At 43.1% G+C, this 20,291-nt stretch overlaps 1 protein-coding gene and 1 pseudogene across 11 annotated transcripts; both read left to right on the forward strand.

The window, feature by feature from the left end:
- The first annotated feature begins 911 nt into the window (after positions 1 to 911).
- On the forward strand, positions 912 to 11,232 carry LOC148828379 (uncharacterized; annotated as a pseudogene).
- Positions 11,233 to 12,479: 1,247 nt separating this feature from the next.
- Positions 12,480 to 18,914, forward strand: cdca4 (cell division cycle associated 4). Of its 11 annotated transcripts, none has more exons than XM_088925026.1 (4): positions 12,480 to 14,826; positions 15,253 to 15,312; positions 16,306 to 16,442; positions 16,809 to 18,914. In XM_088925026.1, the coding sequence occupies exons 3-4, from the start codon at positions 16,390 to 16,392 to the stop codon at positions 17,605 to 17,607; spliced, it is 852 nt and encodes a 283-aa protein (XP_088781152.1). In that variant the 5' UTR covers positions 12,480 to 14,826; positions 15,253 to 15,312; positions 16,306 to 16,389; the 3' UTR covers positions 17,608 to 18,914. The 11 variants fall into 11 exon arrangements, with proteins under 11 accessions (XP_088781152.1, XP_088781148.1, XP_088781149.1 ...); XM_088925022.1 differs by having other exon boundaries at positions 15,274 to 15,344; XM_088925023.1 differs by having other exon boundaries at positions 15,274 to 15,312.
- Positions 18,915 to 20,291: the final 1,377 nt, after the last annotated feature.

The raw sequence follows: 20,291 nt of genomic DNA on the forward strand, positions 1-20,291 counted from the left end.
AGTCCCCACCCTTCTCAGCTACTCTATTTTCTGTTCTCGTACGCCTTCATTATTCATTACTGTCCCTCTATTCCTCACACCTGGAGAAGGATGCACAACTGAAACGTATCTCTTTTCTTTTCCTTTCAGCCTGGAATTAACCTTTACCTGTTCCTGTGCAGCCTACGAATGCTGACACAGCTCCCTACACAAATGTCTTACAGTTGCATACAGTGAACAAACAAAAGAGAAATCATAATTAAGCAATGAAAAATTACAACAGAGCAGCAGAATTCTAACACCACTCGGCACCTGCAGTCGCTTTGGCGGAAATGCAGGCCTCTTGTGAAGTCTGAGACAGCAGAGCTACTGTAACTAGTCTTCCTTTGAAAATCCAGGATAGGAAACAATGGAATTGTATCTTTAGCTTCAAAATACTGTTTCTCCACCTGTGGCAGCTAAAAAAGTGTGTTGATCGTGGAGTGAAAACATTGCATATAAAATACATACACCAAACAATGGTCATGGGAGACAGCTTAGAGCACATGTTAAAAAGAAAGCATTTATAAAGTTTTCCTCTTCAAAATGTAAAGGAAACTAACTCACGTGTGTCAGCAATAGACATTTATTTGAAGTTTTTGATGCATCAGATAGATCGGGGATGTGCCTGGTGACTTGGCAGGCATCTCAAAATCAGGAGGCATAGAAGAAGTGTGTAAAGGAAATGTAACAGAGACAGACTCCAGAGCCCTAGCAGGTCAATAACGTGAACATTAAAAGTCAGGGCAGTAGGAGAGAAAGCAACAGGCAGACAAAGAAACCGCATGGGAAACAGACTCAGAAAGTGAGACGTATCGACAAAGGAAAGCCATAGGTCAGTAACTATAGGATGGTTCTTTGATATAAACTCATAATTATAGACAAAGTTTACTATGACTATCAGAAGAGAGAACAGGGTAGACAGCACAAACTTTTCTGCTGTCAACACCACAGGAAGACCTGTACACCTATACACTGAGCACAGGAATGCTGACCACTCTGATCAAGGTAACCCCTGGAGTGAAATTTGATCTACACATGGAGCTGTGTTTGAGTTTCCTCCTTATTAAACATATTTCTATGAAGCCTTAATTTCAAATTAACACTTTTCACATATTTTGGAGAGAGAGATTTTTATGGGCACAATACGAAATGTGTGTGCAACATTGGTCTGCTAAGAAGTGAATATATGTTTAACATAGCACTTATTAAGGGTTTGTGAATACAATCTTATTGAAGGTCAAACTGAAGGGAAGAGCTAAGCTTTCCCTTTACCTGGGGCTTATTAAGATCTGTCCAGGTGAGGGTCTCCTCTGCAATCGTGGTAACAGTTGTTGTTATTTGCAGCTCTGTTGGAATGATCTCTTTAATTAAGTAACCTTTAGTTTATTAGTTTCAAATAAAACAGGTCAGGTAAAGGCAGCAACAAAGAAAAACATGAAAACAAAAAGTATTAAGGTTCCTCTTAAAAAAAAATTCTAATGAAGGATTTGGGAATTCCCATTAGTGATGTAAGGTACAGTTTGAATGGCAGCAGATGCAGTCGGCTGGTATCTTCTTCCACTGTACGCAGCGTAAATTAATAAACACCTCAATGACGATGCACAGCACTCACTGAGCACTAATAAATCATTAAGTACCAGAAGCTCACTGCAGCCTGCCATCCCTGAGGCTGCCTCTCCTCTCTCTCAGGGTTGTAGGGATGCCCATCTGCTTGCTGTGCCAAGCCTTGTCCAGGCTTTGTTTGTCAGAAACCCTTCCCTTCACGGCTTTGATGTATATGTCGCCCCCTCCAGTTTGAAAGATGAATTACACTCTGTGTCTTGACGATTGACGTTGGTGTTGCTAGAACAAATAGCAGACCGTGTCACATGTCTCAAAATGTGGTCAAGGCGGTGCGATCAGTGAGATTACCATCATGATCAACAAGTTGACGTATTAAATTCCCTCCCCACCCAGACGCACAAAAAGACAGGCATATTTGTTGGTTTCTACTATATAAAAATGCACTAAATCAGAGAGAGAAATGCAGTTCTTCAGAAAACACTACCCTTTGCCAGTATCAGGAGGGTAATCATCCATTTTGACATAAGAACTGCCATGCTGTCATGATGTTACTGTCACAGAGGAAAGAGAATGGGTGTAGGTGCAGCAGGTGTTAAGGGCTGGGTGTTGTTAAGTGGCATTTATGGGTTAGTGACACTCTAATTTTGATGCAGAGCTTTATTCTTTGCATTTCCTGTCCTGATCAAAGGCTCTCTTAGCACAGACTCCAGGCAATCATCACATCATTCGGAGGTAATAGTAGTTCAGGTAGTTACTAAACCAGCATTCCGACTCTTCACAGCAATCTGTTCCAAGACCAGGTTTTCTAACCACCTACTATTCCTTTACAGATGTCGTCGTTATAATATAATTCCTAATAGATTTCGCCTGAAATTTTACACTTCTTCTTTTGACTCTGATACCACCCAGAGTAACACTCAGAGACTTCTACAACAATTTTCTAGGAAACTAATGCTTTCTACCATTTTCTCCCTCAAACAACAGATTACCCTTTCTGACAACAACATCAAAGAATTTCCAGGAATTTTTATGGCTAACAGCTCCACATCATCTTCCCTTTATAAATAACCTCATCAGATCCCTCAATTCCCAGCTCTACCAGTTCCTGACTACAGAGAAGGATGAAAAACTCAATCATCTTCTACAGAAAAAAAAACACCAACTCCCCTACCACCTCCACCAATCCTAACCTTGTCATTACTATATCCTCTGACTTTCCCTTTCACAGGATGAGCACTCTTTGCAGCAGAGGCCTCAGTTTTGTACCAGTCCCCAAGAAGCAGGACATCCCCCAAACCCAAGTCGACCTCAACCGCTTTTACCACAGGATAAAACAATAACAAAACAATAACAACCCTGTTATTGATGTCATTTACAATATTTATCCTAAACAGAGCTGTTGGACTCCTCCCTCTGGCCGTTTTCCACCAGTCAATTACTTCAATAACCAATGCATCAATCAAGCTCCCAAGACCCCTTCTATACCCAGTAAACACAGCTCTAACCTAACCCAAGGAGAAATTCAGGCACTCCAGTCTTTCCACAATAGAGATTATATTGTCATCAAACCAGCTTACAAAGGAGGTGCTGTTGTGTTGTGGCGAAAGGACCTATATATTAATGAAGCCTCTAGACAACTAACCAACACTTCTGCCTACCTTCCTCTCCAACAGGCTCCTACCACTGACTACCAAAAGGAAGTGGTATCCAACATCTCCCTTCTTATCAGCAGCAAGGAGCTCCCCCAGGAAGCGAACCGGCTCTTTGTTGAACATCCCCAGGTATCCCAATTTTACCTCCTCCCCACAATCCACAAACCTGACACCACTGGACACCCCATCATCTCAGCATGCAACTGTCCAACCACTCAAATCTCTGCCTTTCTCGACAGGCATAAGTGACTGCTGGTTGAAGGTTTTCCTTCAGGACACCAACCATGCCCTCCAACTTTTTAATGATTTCCATTTTCAGGGCCCAGAATGTTACATTTTCACCATGGACGTCACATCTCTCTACACCATCATTCCCCAGATTGACGGTCTTACAGCCCTCAAGCACACACTGGACAAACGCACAGTGCCAGTGCCTGATCCACCCACCCACACCCTTGTACGCCTTGCAGAACTGGTCCTCACACTTACTGCATTCTCTTCCAATAACCTGCTGATAAAACAGGTGCCATGGGCACCAGAATGGGACCCAGCTATGCGAATATTTTTGTCGGCTGGGTAGAAGAACGCTTCTTCTCTTCCTACACTGGCTTTGTCCCTGACCTCTACAAGCGATACATTGATTGACTGTGTCAGTGTCACCACATGCTCTAATGACCAGCTAGAGCACTTTCTGCATCACTTCACCAACTTCCACCCATCCTTCAAATATACAGTTAACATATCCTCCGCTACTCTTACGTTTCTAGACATAAACCTATCCATTAACCATCCCTGACTCTCTACTTTGGTTTATTACAAACCCACAGATTCACACAGCTATCTTCTGTACAGCACATTTCACCCCAAACACACTAAAAACTCTCTCCCCTTTTCACAGTTCCTTTGGCTACGACGACTCTACAGTGATGAAATTCATTTCGAGAACCAAGCACTCAAAATGCACTTTTAATGACAGGGCTCTTACCAGAGCCAAAAACACCTCTTGGACTATCAACTCGATCAGGAACTCCTGATCTAACAACCGCAGTCCTTTGGTGCTTCCCTGCCACCCTAACACACTCTCTATCCCCAGCACCGTTAACAACAACTTTCCTATCCTACAGGATGATCCCTCCATTGGAGCCCTCTTTCCTGAACGCCCTATCGTGTCATATCACCGACCACCTAATCTGTGTAACCTTCTTGTTCACATCTCCCTTGACCGCCCTCAGCAATCATCAGCACCAGGCACTTTCCCTTGCAACAGAGCTCGCTGCATCACCTGCAATTAAATATCTAACACCACACTCATTCAACGACCCTCAGGACAATTCCAGATCACCCAGATGACCTCCAGCAACCTTATTTACTGTATCTCTTGCAGTAAATGCCCAGCCATCTACTGTACATTGGGGAAACAGGAAGGAGACTCAGAGACCGCTTCAGAGAACATGTTAGGGCTGTGAAGATAAAAGATTTCTTCAAGCCCATAGTTTCTCATTTAACCTCTGACAGCCATGATCACACTGATCTCTCCGTCTCCTTTCTCAAAGTAGGGTTTCTCAACTCCTATAGCAGAAAGACATCAGAAACTAAAATTATCCTGAAACTTGGTTCACACCTTCCCCCTTCTCTCAACGACAGACTCTAATTCTCTCTGTTCATTTGAAGGTTTCGTTTCACACCTCTCCTCACCTCTCTTGACCTCATACCACTTGATGAGCCACTCTGCCTCTCCCCTGCTCCCGCCTCCTCCTCTCTCCTGGCTTTTGTTTTCCCATGCTACAGTATGTTATCTTTGCTGACTGTCCTATCTTTCTTACACCCGAAGAAGGCTCCACAGCCGAAACGTTGTGTTTTCTTTCTTCTCTTTTCAGCATGGAATAAACCTATTACTTGTTCCTTAATATTACATTATTACATAAAGGTTATTTGATTTATTAGGTGTCATACTGTACATAGAAACCTTGTAGTGATTAAGATAGGTTCTGAGGTATATTTTTTATCTAAAAACTAATTAATTACCATTAAAAGGCATCACATTGGCAACTTCAATATTTTCATGATCTGTGGTTTCCTTGTAGAGATGCATAGTGACCACCAGGGGATGTCTTTGTCTAACTTAACAGCCCCACTAAACAGCTTGAAAGTCACAAGGCAAATACCATACAGTCAAGAAAGCAGGACAAGATAATCAATATCTCATTTTACTACCATTTTAACACCCTCTGAAATGTAAACAACAACATCTAACTAAAACCTATGAGATGCTATTTTACAGTTTATAGTGTGAGGAAAAAATGTAGCAGCAGGTCATGATTGTAAATTAATGATGGGATATAATGGGCAATTTTTTTCCAGTTCTGGTCTTTTGCTTCATTTCTTCTACCTCATTTCTTCTTCTTGCACATGTTTACAACATTTGTTCAAGACTCCCTGTCAGTCCACCCAGGCAGCATCTGAGATATTTTTGAGGAGACAGGATTGTAAGTAGAAATTGCCATGAGAGAAAGATTCAACTATTGGAAAATTGAATTTTGGAGCAGGAAAATTGTAACAGAGATCCCTGTTCCACAGTCCATTCTCTCTGTGTATTGAAATAAGATTTCTTGTACAATCCCCTTTCTAAAGCAAGATTTCAGTTCCAATTTCCACCACACAGAGAGTCTCTTCATGTCTAGCTGTCTGAAGAACAGCTCCCTCACTAATTACACAGATGCAGATCAGGTCAGGTCAGATCAGGTGTCTGCCACAGGGAGGTCCGGTCTGGGCCTGAATCAGACCAGGCCTCACCAGGGAGTGAGCACTGATCACTTCACCCGGGCAGCCTGGTCTCTTGTTTTACCATCAGGGCAGAGTCAGCTGGCACACTGGTGGAGAGCAACCCGGTGGCAGACGTGCTGTCAGGCATGGCCCTGGCCAGCTGTACTGGGAGGAGGTGTCTCCCCCTGCATTCAAAGCCAGAGCTCTGTCAAGGCACAGGTCATTGCAGTTAACAGCAGCTCCTTCGCCTGATGGAAGAAACACATCTGAGTTAAACTATACAAGACCTGCAAGACACCAAGGTGAAAGGTGAGGCCATTTTCGGTGTTCATACAGTTCATATGCTGTATATTGTCTTTCTGCACAAACTGGTTTTTAATTGACTTTTTTTAAATTGACTGTAACAAGACAATGGTTAAATTATCTAAAATGTTACATTTATATTATTTAATTACAATTTTCTATGGTTAAGATAAAATAGTGGAATTGATCCAGTTAAGTAGGTAATTAAGTAGATTAACTAAGAGCTCATGAGGAAGGACAGGTGGAAGACCTGGTAATCTTGGAAATCAGAGATGAAAATTTTATTTTTTTTGGTGAATTGCTGTTAAAGTACTCCAATACAATAACAGGGTATTCCCAATAATGAAGAAGTAAAACTTAATTCTGAGTTTCAGAAATAAAGGTAGTTTGTTATATAACTCATTTTTGCACATTCTACAGCCTGATAAAAGGCTGATATAAATCAGATGATTGATATCAGACTACTTAAACTTTTCACCTAAGAAATTTCTTAGGTCAAAGTGATGATTAACTGAAGGTATAAATGAAAATGTTCTATTCCTGTTTTGTAGTTTCTTGGTAAGAGCCAACGGTAGCACCTTGGTTTTTAACTCAGGGTGTTCCAAAAGTGCTGTTTTTAACTTTATAACACATAATGATCTTGTCCTGTTTACGATGCATGAACTGGGTTTTAGACCTTTAACATATGAAGAGATTGTTACTAGTGGCTAAAATTATCCATTCTTTCATTCCCAAGGGAAGAAACAGCTTCCTCCAGTCTCTGTCCCTGTGCTTGCGGGAGTAATCCCACTGTCATAAATTTAGCTCAAGTGTTTTCTGGCAGAAAGTCTCAAGGTATTGCGACATCACAGTCCCACTGCTAAACCGGAAGAACTAGTAAACCCTGCTTGTCTGGTTGTGAAAGTGTTACAGAAACCTTTAATATATGAACAAAAAAATGTCAACCCCTCTTGCTCAGTTGGTTCATAGTAGCTTAGTGACCACAGAATTCTATCTATCCCTCTCTTAAAGGATTCAACCACTTGACTGGGAAGTTGGTCCCAGACTCCCACAATCCCCTTTTTACTTCAGCCTTGGTCCTAATCTTGATTTCTACTCATACCTCCAAGTCCTTCTGCAGCCAATGATCAGGCAGGTCCCTGTGTTGCCTTGCTCTATGTCTGTCAAGGTTTTGAACACCTGAATCTGGTCCCTATACAATAGGGGGTGATTAGGATGAAAAGTTTTCCAAGTTTGTGGACAGTAACCCCAGTTTTGGGGGCCACTTCTAATCAATCGAGGCTTAAAATAACATTTAGTGTCAGAAGGCAGTGCAGTGATTAGCATGGAACTGGGTTTGATTCCAAACCTGGGATGCTATTTGTGTGGAGCTTATATGCTCTCCCTGTGTTCACATGGGCTTCCTCTGGGTGCTCTGGTTTCCTCCCACAGTCTAAAAGACTAACATATTGGTAGGTCAATAAGCTGCTGAGAAAACTGGCCCTAGGTATGAGCATGTGCCCAGACATCAAGAAAGTTCTGCTTTAGTGTGCTTGTGTCTGATTGCAGATAAGGTTTTTAATCAGGGATAATGCAGTATCATCTATGTATTTGTCAATGAAGTGCCAGCACTATACTGTATATATATATATGAAGCCAAAAATAAGTTTTTCTCTGATTGAAAGGACTATCTTGAATGTCATTATATCTCAATGTTGCTTTGTATAAATGTTTCAGAAAGGGTAAAATCATGATCATGAGTAAAAATGAGTACATTAAATCTAATAGTAACTGAAGAATTTAGACTTTCAGAGAAGGTACACTGTACGCTGGCATGACCATCAAAGGCACACAGGCAGGCATGATTTATTTGATATAAAAATAGCTTTGTCTTGTATTCAGCCTATTTTTACAATCCGGTCGTTTAATTCATTCTAATGCATTTACTGTAATAGAAAATGAAAACGTTGAAGGTGGCAGTAAGGTACTTTTTCCGTCTGAGTAGAAAATTCATTCCTATGACTTCTAAACCAGTCTAGTTGGTAGCAAAAGTTTAGGTTCAGAATGAATACTTCTGGGTTTCTTTTAGACTTCCTTTGACATTTTATAAAGTGTTTAAAGCAATAAGGTGTTTTCTGTTAGGTTATGGTGTATCAGTTTTCATGGACAGATCATTCCACAGACCTGAGGTACGAGAACAGAGAGCAGGATCTCCCACTGTTCCGAGAGCCATGCTGGGAACTGTTAGAGGACCAGAGTCCGAGCAGTGTTGACGATGTGGAGGTGTGTAGGGAGCAAACAGTTCACTGATGTAGTTGGGAGCCAAGCTGCTCAAGTACTTAGAGATGAGCAGCACTATTTTGAATCTCATTCTAAAATACCCAAGAACCCAGAGCAAGGAAACTAAAGCAGGTGATACATGCTCACAGATTTTAGTTTTAGTTAGGGTTAAAGCGATGGAGATTTGAGCACGCTGTGAGTTATTGAGAACATGCCTGGATACACCAGCAAGCGCTGTATTTCCATAATCAAGTCTGGAAACTACAAAAGCAGACATTAGCTTTCCTGCAGCAGACAGGAAGAGATATGTTAGGATCTACAACAATTTTACAAAGATGAAAAAAGATATGTCCACAATCGGGTGGATGAGATCCTCAGATCACATACCTACATGCAACCTAGCCACCATGGGCCCGATGGCCTCCTCTTGTTTAATCTATCTTAGTTACAGCCATATCACCCTGCAACTCACAATTGGCAACCCACTGAAGCTAAGCAGGTGTGAGCCTGGTCAGTACCTGGATGGGAGACCTCCTGGGAAAAACTAAGGTTGCTGCTGGAAGAGGTGTTAGTGGGGCCAGCAGGGGGCGCTCACCCTGCGGTCCATGTGGGTCCTAATGCCCCAATATAGTGACGGGGACACTATACTGTAGACAGGCGCTGTCCTTCGGATGAGATGTAAAACCGAGGTCCTGACTCTCTGTGGTCATTAAAAATCCCAGGGCGTTTCTCGAAAAAGAGTAGGGGTCCTGGCCAAATTTCCCATTGGCCTTTACCAATCATGGCCTCCTTATAATCCCCATCTATGAATTAGCTTCATCACTCTGCTCTCCTCCCCACTGATAGCTGATGTGTGGTGAGCGTTCTGGCGCACTATGGCTGCCGTCGCATCATCCAGGTGGATGCTGCACATTGGTGGTGGTGGAGGGGAGTCCCCATTACCTGTAAAGCGCTTTGAGTGGAGTGTCCAGAAAAGTGCTATATAAGTGTAAGCAATTATTATTATTATTATTGAAAGAGTATTTTTTACCTCTATGTCTCTGCTTGTTTCTTCTAAAGCTATCCCTGAGTAGTCTTAACATTTATCACTTAATAGAGAACTACCCCTGAAAATAAAAGAAATAAATTGATACAGATGCAGGTGTTGAATTGTTTTTGAAGACCTCAATAATAACTCAATGTTCTCAGTCAGTTATTAACTGAAGAGTCCACGTAACTTGAAAATGTGCTGAAGCGTTCCACCCCGGTTGTGGTTTGTCCAGTTTGACCTCTGAACTCTGACCTCTTTGAAAGGGACTCATCCCTCCTCTCGCTCTCTTTTGTGCGCCACCCCATGCTGCGGAGTGGTAGCCGTTTCTCCTCTCCGTGACTAGCACACTCCTGTAACTGAAAAGGTGATCAAGTCACAGTGAGCTGCAGTTTCCTTCTCCCGCCTCTCTTCTCACACCGCCGACTCTGCAAGGCGAACGAAGGGGGAATCGCTGCAATGGTGTCAGACGAGTAGGATTGTCATCACCTCAGGACCGGCTACAAGACGGACAAACAGCGGAGAGCATCTTTCTGGCAGCGGGTACTCTGGGACAGGCTGGGGACAGAGGCCTTCCACTGACAGGGGCACATGGTAGGACCCCGACAGTGGAGCTGGAGCAAGACCTGGAATTAAAAGCTAGAAGTGATGGTTGTCTGTCGTGTCCAATGATGACGGTTGTACTTTGTGCAGCTTATCTGTTTGGAAGATGACCTGCACGAAGAAACCGGTGTGGGAGAGCTTTTTGAAGTGGGAAAGCCATTGCACTGGGGCAGTCCCAATCTCTCAACCTCAGAAGCCTGGGTCCAGTGGTACGAGTAGTCATCACGACTGGAGACTTCCTTGGTTGCAGTGGATGGCCATGACGTTTTTCTGTGCCTTGTCATGCCCTTTGCTTCCCATGGAGCATTGCAACAGTATAGTGTCCCTGTCACTATATCGGGGCTTTAGGACCCACACAGACTACAGGTTGGCACCCCCTGCTGGTCCCACGAGCACCTCTTCCAGCAGCAACCTAAGTTTTTCCCAGGAGATCTCTCATCCAGGTACTGACCAGGCTCACACCTGCTGAGCTTCAGTGGGCTGCCAGTTGTGAGCTGCAGGGAGATATGGCTGCTGGCAAAAGTTAGACGTAGCTGAGGAGTAAAGACCAGAGTCTGTCCATCAAATCCACCAGGGGAAAGACTAGATGTCTTTGCAGCCAACCTCCATCACCTCATCCACAGAGCTTGTCTTGTTTCTCAGGGAAGCACAATAGGAGCTGCTGACCCACGAGTTTATCTACAGCCTGACCTCCAATTGTTTGAGGTGCACCTCACACCTCCAGTGGGCCTAGAGGCAGCACTTGAAAAGGCCCGGGAGGTGAAGAAGATTTTCAGTGAGCGTACTGCAGCTTCACTGGGGGCTTGTCAGTGCAAGGACCCCTGCGCTCACCAGCCTAAGCCTCCAAGTTTGGATGCGGAGGCTTTGCCCACAGCAGCAATGCAAGAGCTCACACCCGCACAGGGAAATGGCTGGGAGCCCATACTGTCCAGACGCAACCACCCTCTCCAACCAGTCCTGCCTGAACTACCGACACAACTCTGTTTGCACAACATCCACACAGCGCCTGAGCCCCAGCTCTGTTATCACCTATCTGTCTGAGGGTGAAGAAAGTCATGTCAGGCCCTTGTGGAAACGGTATCCACAGCCACTATTGAGCACCTGGACCTCCTCCCAGCAGACAGAGAGCTACAACCCACAGACCTCAAAATGACCATGGTGCCCTATAAGCATGGTGGATGTTTGCGGTTGTGGAGCTGTCCGCTGCAGTTCAGAGGCCGAGTCTGGGCTGAGAAGCTTGCATTCTGGGGTCGGCGAGGCCCAGGTGGATCTTCACCAAGGAACGTTCTCTTTCCTGGGAGGCCACACACTCCACCTTCACAGAGCAGAAACCCCGTGTCAGCGACTGCCCTACAGGAGCCGCGAAGCTCAGTCTGCCCCTCACTCTTCACCCCTTGCTGTGAAGCTTGCCTTGCCCTTCGCCACGTTCTCCATCCTCGATGCCCTGTCCATCTCTCCATAACCCCCAGAGCCCTGACGGCCCCCACCGACAGAGAATCCTGCTATCTCACCAGTGGAGGTGAGGGAGGGGGCAGTAGCTGTTACTCCTCTCCGTGACTAGCACACCCATGTAACTGAAAAGACTAACAAAGTCAGTGAGCTGCAGTGACACTCTCCCACCTCTCTTCCCACTGTAAGGGCAACTAAGGAGGAATAGCTGCAATACACAACACCATACTGCATAATATATTTCAAATTTGTGCCAATGATGATCCCAGAGCCCACACTTCCTCACACCCCACAGTGCATCTAGGCTGTCAGTCTGTCTTTGTGGATGAGTGCTGATGAAGGCAGTTAGAGAAGGTAAAGAGACCATCTCATCACAGCATTATATTGTGCTTTTGACCACTGAACTCTCAACAAATACCCTGTGCTTACTGTATGAACACTGTAGTTTGCACCTAATTCGTTTATTTCACAGTGTACAAACTATTAAACTCATATTACAGCATAAAGCATCTGACTTTTGTTCTTTCGAATGCCATGCAAAGTAAGAAGCTTTGGAGTATGTAATTTGTTATATTCCTTTAATAACTACGCATTAGAAAACTATCCATTTTTGGCTCTCTCGTATAGATAGCCTTGTTTTAATTTTGGATTGAGCGTGTTTGCAGTGGAACGTATTACTCTCCAAAAACAAATCAAGCACAGAGAGCATACTGTCTGAAACGTGGCTGGGGTTCCTTGTGTGTGCGGCTTTTGTTCCGAGTTTCTCAGTTGAAGCAATGGGGCTGTCGATCAAGAGGCAGCGTGTCCGCCCACTTCACCCTTCCTCCGCGGCAGCTGGGGATCGGCAGCCAGCTCGGGCTACACAGTGTCAGGGAAGCCCGGAGTCACAGCGCTGTGCCTTTAATTCTCCCAACTCAGAGCTTATGACCGCCGCCGGCAAAGAGTAAGATATACTTGCACGGAAAGGTAAGCTTCGAACGGCGAAACGTGATTTCCTCTGTTATTTTAACGGTCTGAAACGATCAAATTAAGAGCGTTTCAAAATCATTGCATCTGGCGGAATGAGTTAGCACAGCCTTAAAGCATTCTTATGCGGAAGTGCCCTGGCGGTACTTTTGCCTCTTTTCGCCAGTACGGCCGACCGAAAAGGTGCGGGGGGATTATTTAATACATCACAAATGTTCCGAACGTCGGCAATCGGACCGAGGGTTCGCAGAGCCGCAGCCGATGCCCCCCTTTTAGTTTAGGTACAAAAGTAACTGGACGAGAAGGAGTTAGCAAATTCAAAATGGCTGCCCTCCTTGTTGTCGCCACTGCTCTTTCAGGCGCTTTTCCGTGCCTGAACGTGGGGGACAAAGCGGACCGTCACGACGGGGTCGGGCGATCGTGAATGCGTCCTGCTCGAGAGTTTGATTACGACTTAACAATCCGTGAACCAGTACTGTAAATTTATTTTAATTATTTGCTGTTTTTTATGTTGGGGAGGGAGGGGGGGCGGGCGACGAAATTTTGTGGAATTAATGACTTTAACCGGTAGGGGAATGCCAGCGACGTCAGGGCTGTGGGGGAGGGGAACTGGAGCCGGGGTGGAGCTTGTCTGCATCTGGGAGGCGAGATGGGGGGGGGGGTCCGTGGCCTTGGTTCAGTGTGCGTGCGGCGTGTTTCAGCTGTGCCACTTTAACTCGCTCAGGGGCTGGCATTGTCAGGCGTGGGGTGGGAAATTCGAAAGTCGGGATGAAGCGGCCCCGGGGCTCTTTTTGATGTTTTCTGCCTTGTGCCTGACTTGCCTGATGTGTTTCAGATGTAAGTGCAGTTCATTCCTGTAGAGGGCGAGGGAAGGCGGCTGGAGTTGTTGTCTGAGTTGGCCGGGCTCCCAGCCGAGAATATTTATGGATGTTTGCCACGGGTACATATCTCCCGGTGGCGCAGACGGACTCTCTCATCATTCTTTTCCTTGCTCTGCCCAGTGGAAGTCGAGGCTGGTTTTCATCTCCGTTTCAAACTATTTCTCACTCGATAAGAACCACGTTCTCCGAATACAAAAAAAAACTCGATAAATGGTGCAGAAAAATGCTCCGTCGTTATTTTTTACAGTTGAGAGTGCCAGTCGATTCTCCAACGCTCAACGTCCTAAGCAAGCCACCTCAGTAAAGTTACAAACACCTTGTATGGAGTCCAGTCATTAACCAAATTATATTAAGGTTTATTAAAATTGAAAACGTGCCTGTTTTATGCTCTTATTTATAAACTGACCTTTTTGAGACCTTTTTTCAGTTTATTCAAACAATTGATTAATCTATGATTGACCTTTTTGTTCTTGTTTGCAGCCCGTCAGCTTTTTCAGTCAAAAGTGTTGTCCATCCCTGTAGCAATGTGATTACTTTGAACTTGGTCTTTTCTCTAGGTGTGCAGTTGACAACCTTATGTTGAAAAGCTGTGAATCTTCAGTAATAATCACTCCTTGATTTTTTTTGCTTTATTAAAATGACCCTTTCTTTTTGTGCGTGTGTGTCAGTACTGAAATATGGTTGCTTAGATTAGAGCTGCAGTCCCTGTGTCGGTTGGAGGCGATCTCGTACTCAGCAGGTGGAGTGCTGATCACCCCTGAATGTCTGTAGATGCAGAAATAATTCAGTGGATTCTTCCTTTTGTTCCTCCTGAGATACACAGTCTCATTTCAGTGATTCTCACCAGGACCTTTTCACTTAAGCAATCCAAAAGAATTAAATTTAACCCCAAACCCTTTTTTCAGATAACAGGGTGCTGCAGGCAAGTGAATTGTTAGGCCCTGTAGCAATATTCAAGTACCTCATCAGGACTTGGGTTTCTCTACACTATTTGATTCTACCAAGAATTTTAACTTCATTTGACAACTGTCTTTCTTTTGTTTCAGACATATTGGAGGTGTAAGTGTATATTTGTCAGAGGCAATTGTTTGGGAAGAGTAGCGGTCTTGCATAAGATCTGTGCTTTTTATTTGCCATTACTACTAATATCTGCTTTTCATTTCTGTAGCAGACCCTTAATGTTTCTAGTTTTTCAAACATCGTTAAGTGTGGCTCGGAGAGCAGATAGAAGGATAGTTGTGCTGCGTGTTGATTGCAGTTTTAGTATGACCCTGCTGCAGCAGATCAGGTGTGTTCTTATCTGCGGCTGAAAGAGTATGGATATCACGCTGTGGGTCAGGTAGGACCATCTACAATGACTTTACCTTGATCTTGCTTGTGCCCTGATTCTGTCTTGTGTTGGTATACATATATTATTTGAACTGGGTCAAATCCCACATTCCTGTATTGTGCAACCATTTCTCAAATATTTTAGCCATGAAAAGCTCAAAAAGTTTTTTTTTTTGTTTGGGAATAATTTTTATTGCTTTTAGAAATGGGGTACAGATCTGATCTTTAAGCCCAAAGGGGGAAACATCATTAAACAGAAAGTGTGCATGTAGATTGTGAATTGCCTTCATATTCAGGAATTATTCAGACTTCTGTTTTCCTTGGTCTTGCTCAGTGTAAACCAAGAAAAAGCCCCGCCTTCAACAGACATCAGAAGTGTTTCTGGATGTGATGTGCAATGAACTGCTGGTTCATGTGATTGTTCTCTTTGCTTTAGATACATGTTTATTATTTTTAGGCTCAGCAGGTCTGGCTGGCTTGTCCTGTGACAGTGGAGGCAAGTGCCCAATACTCATTTCAATACTAGATGTACGTACAGTACTGTTCAGTGATACTAGAGTGTGTTTCTGTGTTTCAGAAAATATCAGTGATGGGTAGTCGTGGGGGTTAGGGAAATGTTTTCAGGATTACAGCTTTGATTAATGTGATGAGCCAGTTTTAAGCAAGGTAGTCAAGTAGTGACTCAACTTGAGTAGTTAGATAATGCAAAAACACCAACCTAACAAGTCTTGAGTTCTGTTGGAAGTTAATTGAAATTCTTCCATTTGCTGGGAAATTATTAACCTAATCAAGTGTGAAAAACTGTGACTTGAAATTTCTTAGCTTTCTACGATGCTGGGTATAGATTATTTTTGAGCATGGTGTTTAAAATATTAAGGAAAATGGAAAACGTTAACATTTTAATGCAGTTTGTTACGCGTTGATTAGCTATCTGTAGAAATGGCTTTATTTTGGAGACCAGACCTATTTACTCATTGTGAGTTCTAGCCTTTAATTTGAAGGTGATCAATATTAAATTATGCAAAGTATTAGTTGGACTAAGATTCCAAAATTAAAAAAAAAGCAATCAAGAGTAGTTCCTTGAAAAGTTTCTACTGAGTTGAACACTTAAACTATGGCACCTTTATATCTCTTTATACAATTATTTGTCCATATTTTTCCTCTGAGCAGAATTTACTTTCAGTAATCATTTTTTGGAGGTTTTCTTAAAGTGTCATTCTGAGTTCAGAAGGATTTGTACATAGGGGAAACAAATGACTTATCTTTGATTCTTCTATGATCAAAATTGTTAGGTTTAGTGTTTCACTTTTGTTTAAAGGCTAGTGTCCTATATTTTCACTTGATTATGTGACTGTTTTCATCAGTAAAAATCAAGACAGATATTCTGTGGGATAAGGTTAACCAAGAATTAGTTGAGGATAACTAGTAACATGCTGTACTTTGCAGTGGATTAGGGGCTGTTTAAAGCTTCATTATTCCACCCACGCAGGAACCTTACTTCTGACTGGCCTAAAATGGGCAGAAAGAGAGCAGAACAAAAGCTGTTTGTCGCCAGTACAAAAGTATTGAAGCGATGCATTCAGGAAGAAAATGGTATGTTAATGCCTGTGCCTCTCAACAGGAAAGGTACAGCACTGACAACTTTCAGAACAGAAATGTACACCTTCAAATAGATTTTCTTGTTAAAATTCATATTTAAAAGAATATAGAAAATATAATTTACATTTTTAGCTTTTAGTTAAATGTGTGCTTGTAGATACAGTGTATAATAGTGATGTGTTTAGTAGTAGGCTACTGCTTGACTTGAACGTTAAGTTGATAGGATGTGTACGTTTGATAAAGTTACTGGGAAGTTAATCTACAAATAATAATGTTGGTTTTCCACAGTCAAAGTGCTTAAGACATGATTTTTTGTTTGTGTGTGTTGTGCTATTGTCTGTATCTTCTCTTTACCGTATAGTGATCAATCCCATGTTTTCATTTTGTTAACAGATTAAAAATGTTTCCTAAGGGCACAAAACGCAAATATTGTGATGGCGATGAAATCGTGGACGAGAGCCCCGCCAGTCTGAAGGTGGTGTCTTCGTATGACCTCCAGCGCCAGTCGCTGCTGGACATGTCCCTGATCAAGCTGCAGCTCTGTCACATGCTGGTGGAGCCAAACCTGTGCCGGTCCGTTCTCATCGCGAACACAGTGCGCCAGATCCAGGAGGAGATGACGCAGGACGGCAGCTGGCAGGTCATGACGGAGGCCCTGCAGGCCAGCCAGAACTCCGCGGACCGCCTGGTCGCCACGGAAATCCTCTGCCGGCCATCGCCCAAGGAGCAGGACGAGGAGAAGTCGTTCAACGTCGGCGGCTACGACGCCTGCCACACCCTGAGTGGCCACCCGGGCGAGGTGGTCGACGAGACGCTGTGCACGGTCTCCCCTGAGGCCGCCTCGGCCTACCTGCCCAGCGCCATCGCCACCTGGGAGAAAGAGGACCAGAAGGAGAACCGCCCCGAGGAGGAAGACGCCAAGCATGCGGAGCAAGTCTTCGGGAGCTTTGAGATCAAGAACCCTGCTCCCAGCCCGGACCCGGCGCTGGAGGAGCTCTTTTCCGACGTGGACACTTCCTATTACGATCTGGACACCATGCTGACAGGGATGCAGAGCTCTCCCAAAATGGGGCCCTATGACTTGCTGGAGAGCCTGTCGTCCCACAGTCCGTCTTCAATCAGCTCGAACTCCAGCTGCCGGCCAGATCTCAATGAACTAGATCACATAATGGAGATTATCGTTGGCTCCTAATCAAGACGTGTCTTACGGACTGTGTGTGTTTCTGTGTGTGTAAGGACACATGCTCACGCACTTACATGGACGGTAAGTCAAATCAGGAGCCCTGGCGTAACATGGTTTGATCGTGTTCTGCAAGGGCTGTGATTTTACGTGCCAACCATTGTCATTTTATTTGCATACTTTTTGTATGTTTTCTATATGTGGGTTATGTTTTTCAATTTTAATTTATTGTGGCATTTACTCTAGAATGATGTCATTACACTACATGATGGAGAACAGAACAAGTTATGTATCAGGAGTTCTAAAGTTACACATATTTTCTTAAAAATAATTGAAATATCTAAAATATAAATATATATTTTTTCAACACATACTGCTTGGGAAATGTTACAGTACTTGTAGATTTCTTTAACCTGAGAGAATTATGGGGGGGAAAAAGTGATAGCTCTATGTGGAAAGGTTTTATATGATGTCTTCCTTTGATTCAGTCCCTGAATGAAATATGTGCTCAAAAAGGATATAAATGTATTTTAAAATTCCAAACAGTGTACAAATGGTGACAAGCACCTTATTATATTTTAGTGCTTAGGGAAAAATGCACAGTTGCATCTGTTAGATTTGCCAAGTGGGATATGCTTAAGTCAAATGATTGCTTAATTGCTGAAATTTCAACATGATCCTGCTTTTGCTGTTAGAAGCCATATTTTCTTATTTGTATTGTTACAAATGAAGAATTATGGGTCCCACCCAGTCTTAAGTTATTAGTTTTAATTTATTTTTTTATTTATTAAACACAAGCATGTCAGATTGCGTGTAATGGAACTTTCAAAATGAAAACTTCATTTGTCTTTTTGCATTTTAAACTTCAAGCACCATTACAATGTCTCAAGGTATGGCAGATTTTCCATGTTCTATGCAGTAAGTTACCACAGACCTCAGATGTACGAACAGTATTGAAAATGGTATGGATCACCATAACAATGTTTTAAATCAAGGTATTTTTGAATTTTAAAATATGATTTATTAACCAAGTTGTGTGAGCAGCTGTCTCGTTCTAAAGAGATTACTGTTCTTTAACACAGATGAGAGATTACTCAGGCAAAATGTTAGACAACAACCAGTATTATAAACCGTATTACACACCTTCCCTCTGACCAGCGTCAGTACAGTTCAATAAAAGTGCAAATCATCCAGGATGTAAATTGAGTACACATTGACATTTAATACCTAAACCTATGGTAGGCTGTATGCATTTTTTTATATTTGAATAAAATACATTGTAGCATTTTTGTAAATACTTTTTAATAAAAGGTACAAAATATTACTCTGTGTGTGTTGTCATTTACTGCCGTCAAACATGTGGAGTAAAAAGGCTGTTTTCTTCATAGTTACATGAAAGTACTTTAAATATTTTTTACATCCTTCCATGTTCTGTTACAACACTTACAGTTCTTTCTGAAGCCTGAGCTAATCGATATTTTTATGTCATTGTCTGTCTGTTTTACTTGAATATTAATAAGAGTCTAAGCAATCGCATTTTAAGGGCATTTCAGTACACATTTTTGTTTAGCTGCAGGTCAGAATAAAGTGTAATGCCACTAGTAAAAAAAGGCTACAAAAGGGTTGTTGGTTCTCTGGATTGAGGAATGAAGGGCATCAGAGTCATAGCTAAGACATGACATGGTTAAAGGAAAAAAAAACTTGAGCCTTCAATGGAGGAGTCTGAAAGGACCTAATGCAAGTATTTTAAATCTTGGAAAGTATCGACAAGAGTCTCCCCGTGGTTTCACCTCAGAACCTGTAGTGGCAAAAGGACCTGAGGAATACCAGAGAACTTTAAGAGGCTGTGCAGTTGGAGCCAAGAACAAGAGGAACGTCTTTTCACAAAATGTTGTGGGAATATGGAGCAAACCGCCAGAGGGATCCTTTCAAGATGTTTCTGGACATAATCCTCAAATCAGGAAGCCAGACAGACACTGTGGGAAAGCAATAAAAAAAAGTAGGCATAGAGTCAGGATATATAGTAAAGAGTGCAGAATTTAAATCCATCTATTTTCTAACTGCTTCATCCAACTCAGGGTCACAGGGGAGGCAGAGCCTATCCTAGCAAGGAACAGGCACAAGGCAGGATACTTCCTGGACAGGGTGCAAGCTGCAGACACAGACACACACTCCTACCAGGGCTCATTCTCCTAGAAGCCACTTAACCCTCCAGTATGTCATTGCACTGTGAGAGGAAGCCCACATACATACAGGGAGATAATACAGTCTCCCCACAGAGTACACCAAGTCCAGAATTGAACCTAGGACCCCAGTGCTGTGAGGCAGCAATACTAACCACCACGCCAACCCACCACCCCATTTTTGCTGCTGATGCACTGGTTTATTTCAGGAAACGTGCTTACAACTGTTCTTATGTCCTTAATCTGGACAAAACTGATGGTCATGTTTTAGTGATGAGAACCTGTAAAACAGAATCCAAGGGGGAGGGGAGCAAGTATCGTGACTAACTCTACCTGAGACATTTAGTCAATATTTAGTTCCAAGACGAAGGCCATCCTCTGTGGGAGTTCAGCATTTAATAAAATAAGTGTTAACTTTGTCCAGAAGTTAAATGGTGGTTTTGGAACATGAAATGCAGGCACCGTTTCTTTGAAGTCGGTTAACCTTCGAGGCTCTTTTTAACGATGTCCGCG

The sequence above is a fragment of the Atractosteus spatula genome, chromosome 9 (assembly GCF_055471065.1).
Source record: "Atractosteus spatula isolate fAtrSpa1 chromosome 9, fAtrSpa1.hap1, whole genome shotgun sequence".
Taxonomy (NCBI): domain Eukaryota; kingdom Metazoa; phylum Chordata; class Actinopteri; order Semionotiformes; family Lepisosteidae; genus Atractosteus; species Atractosteus spatula.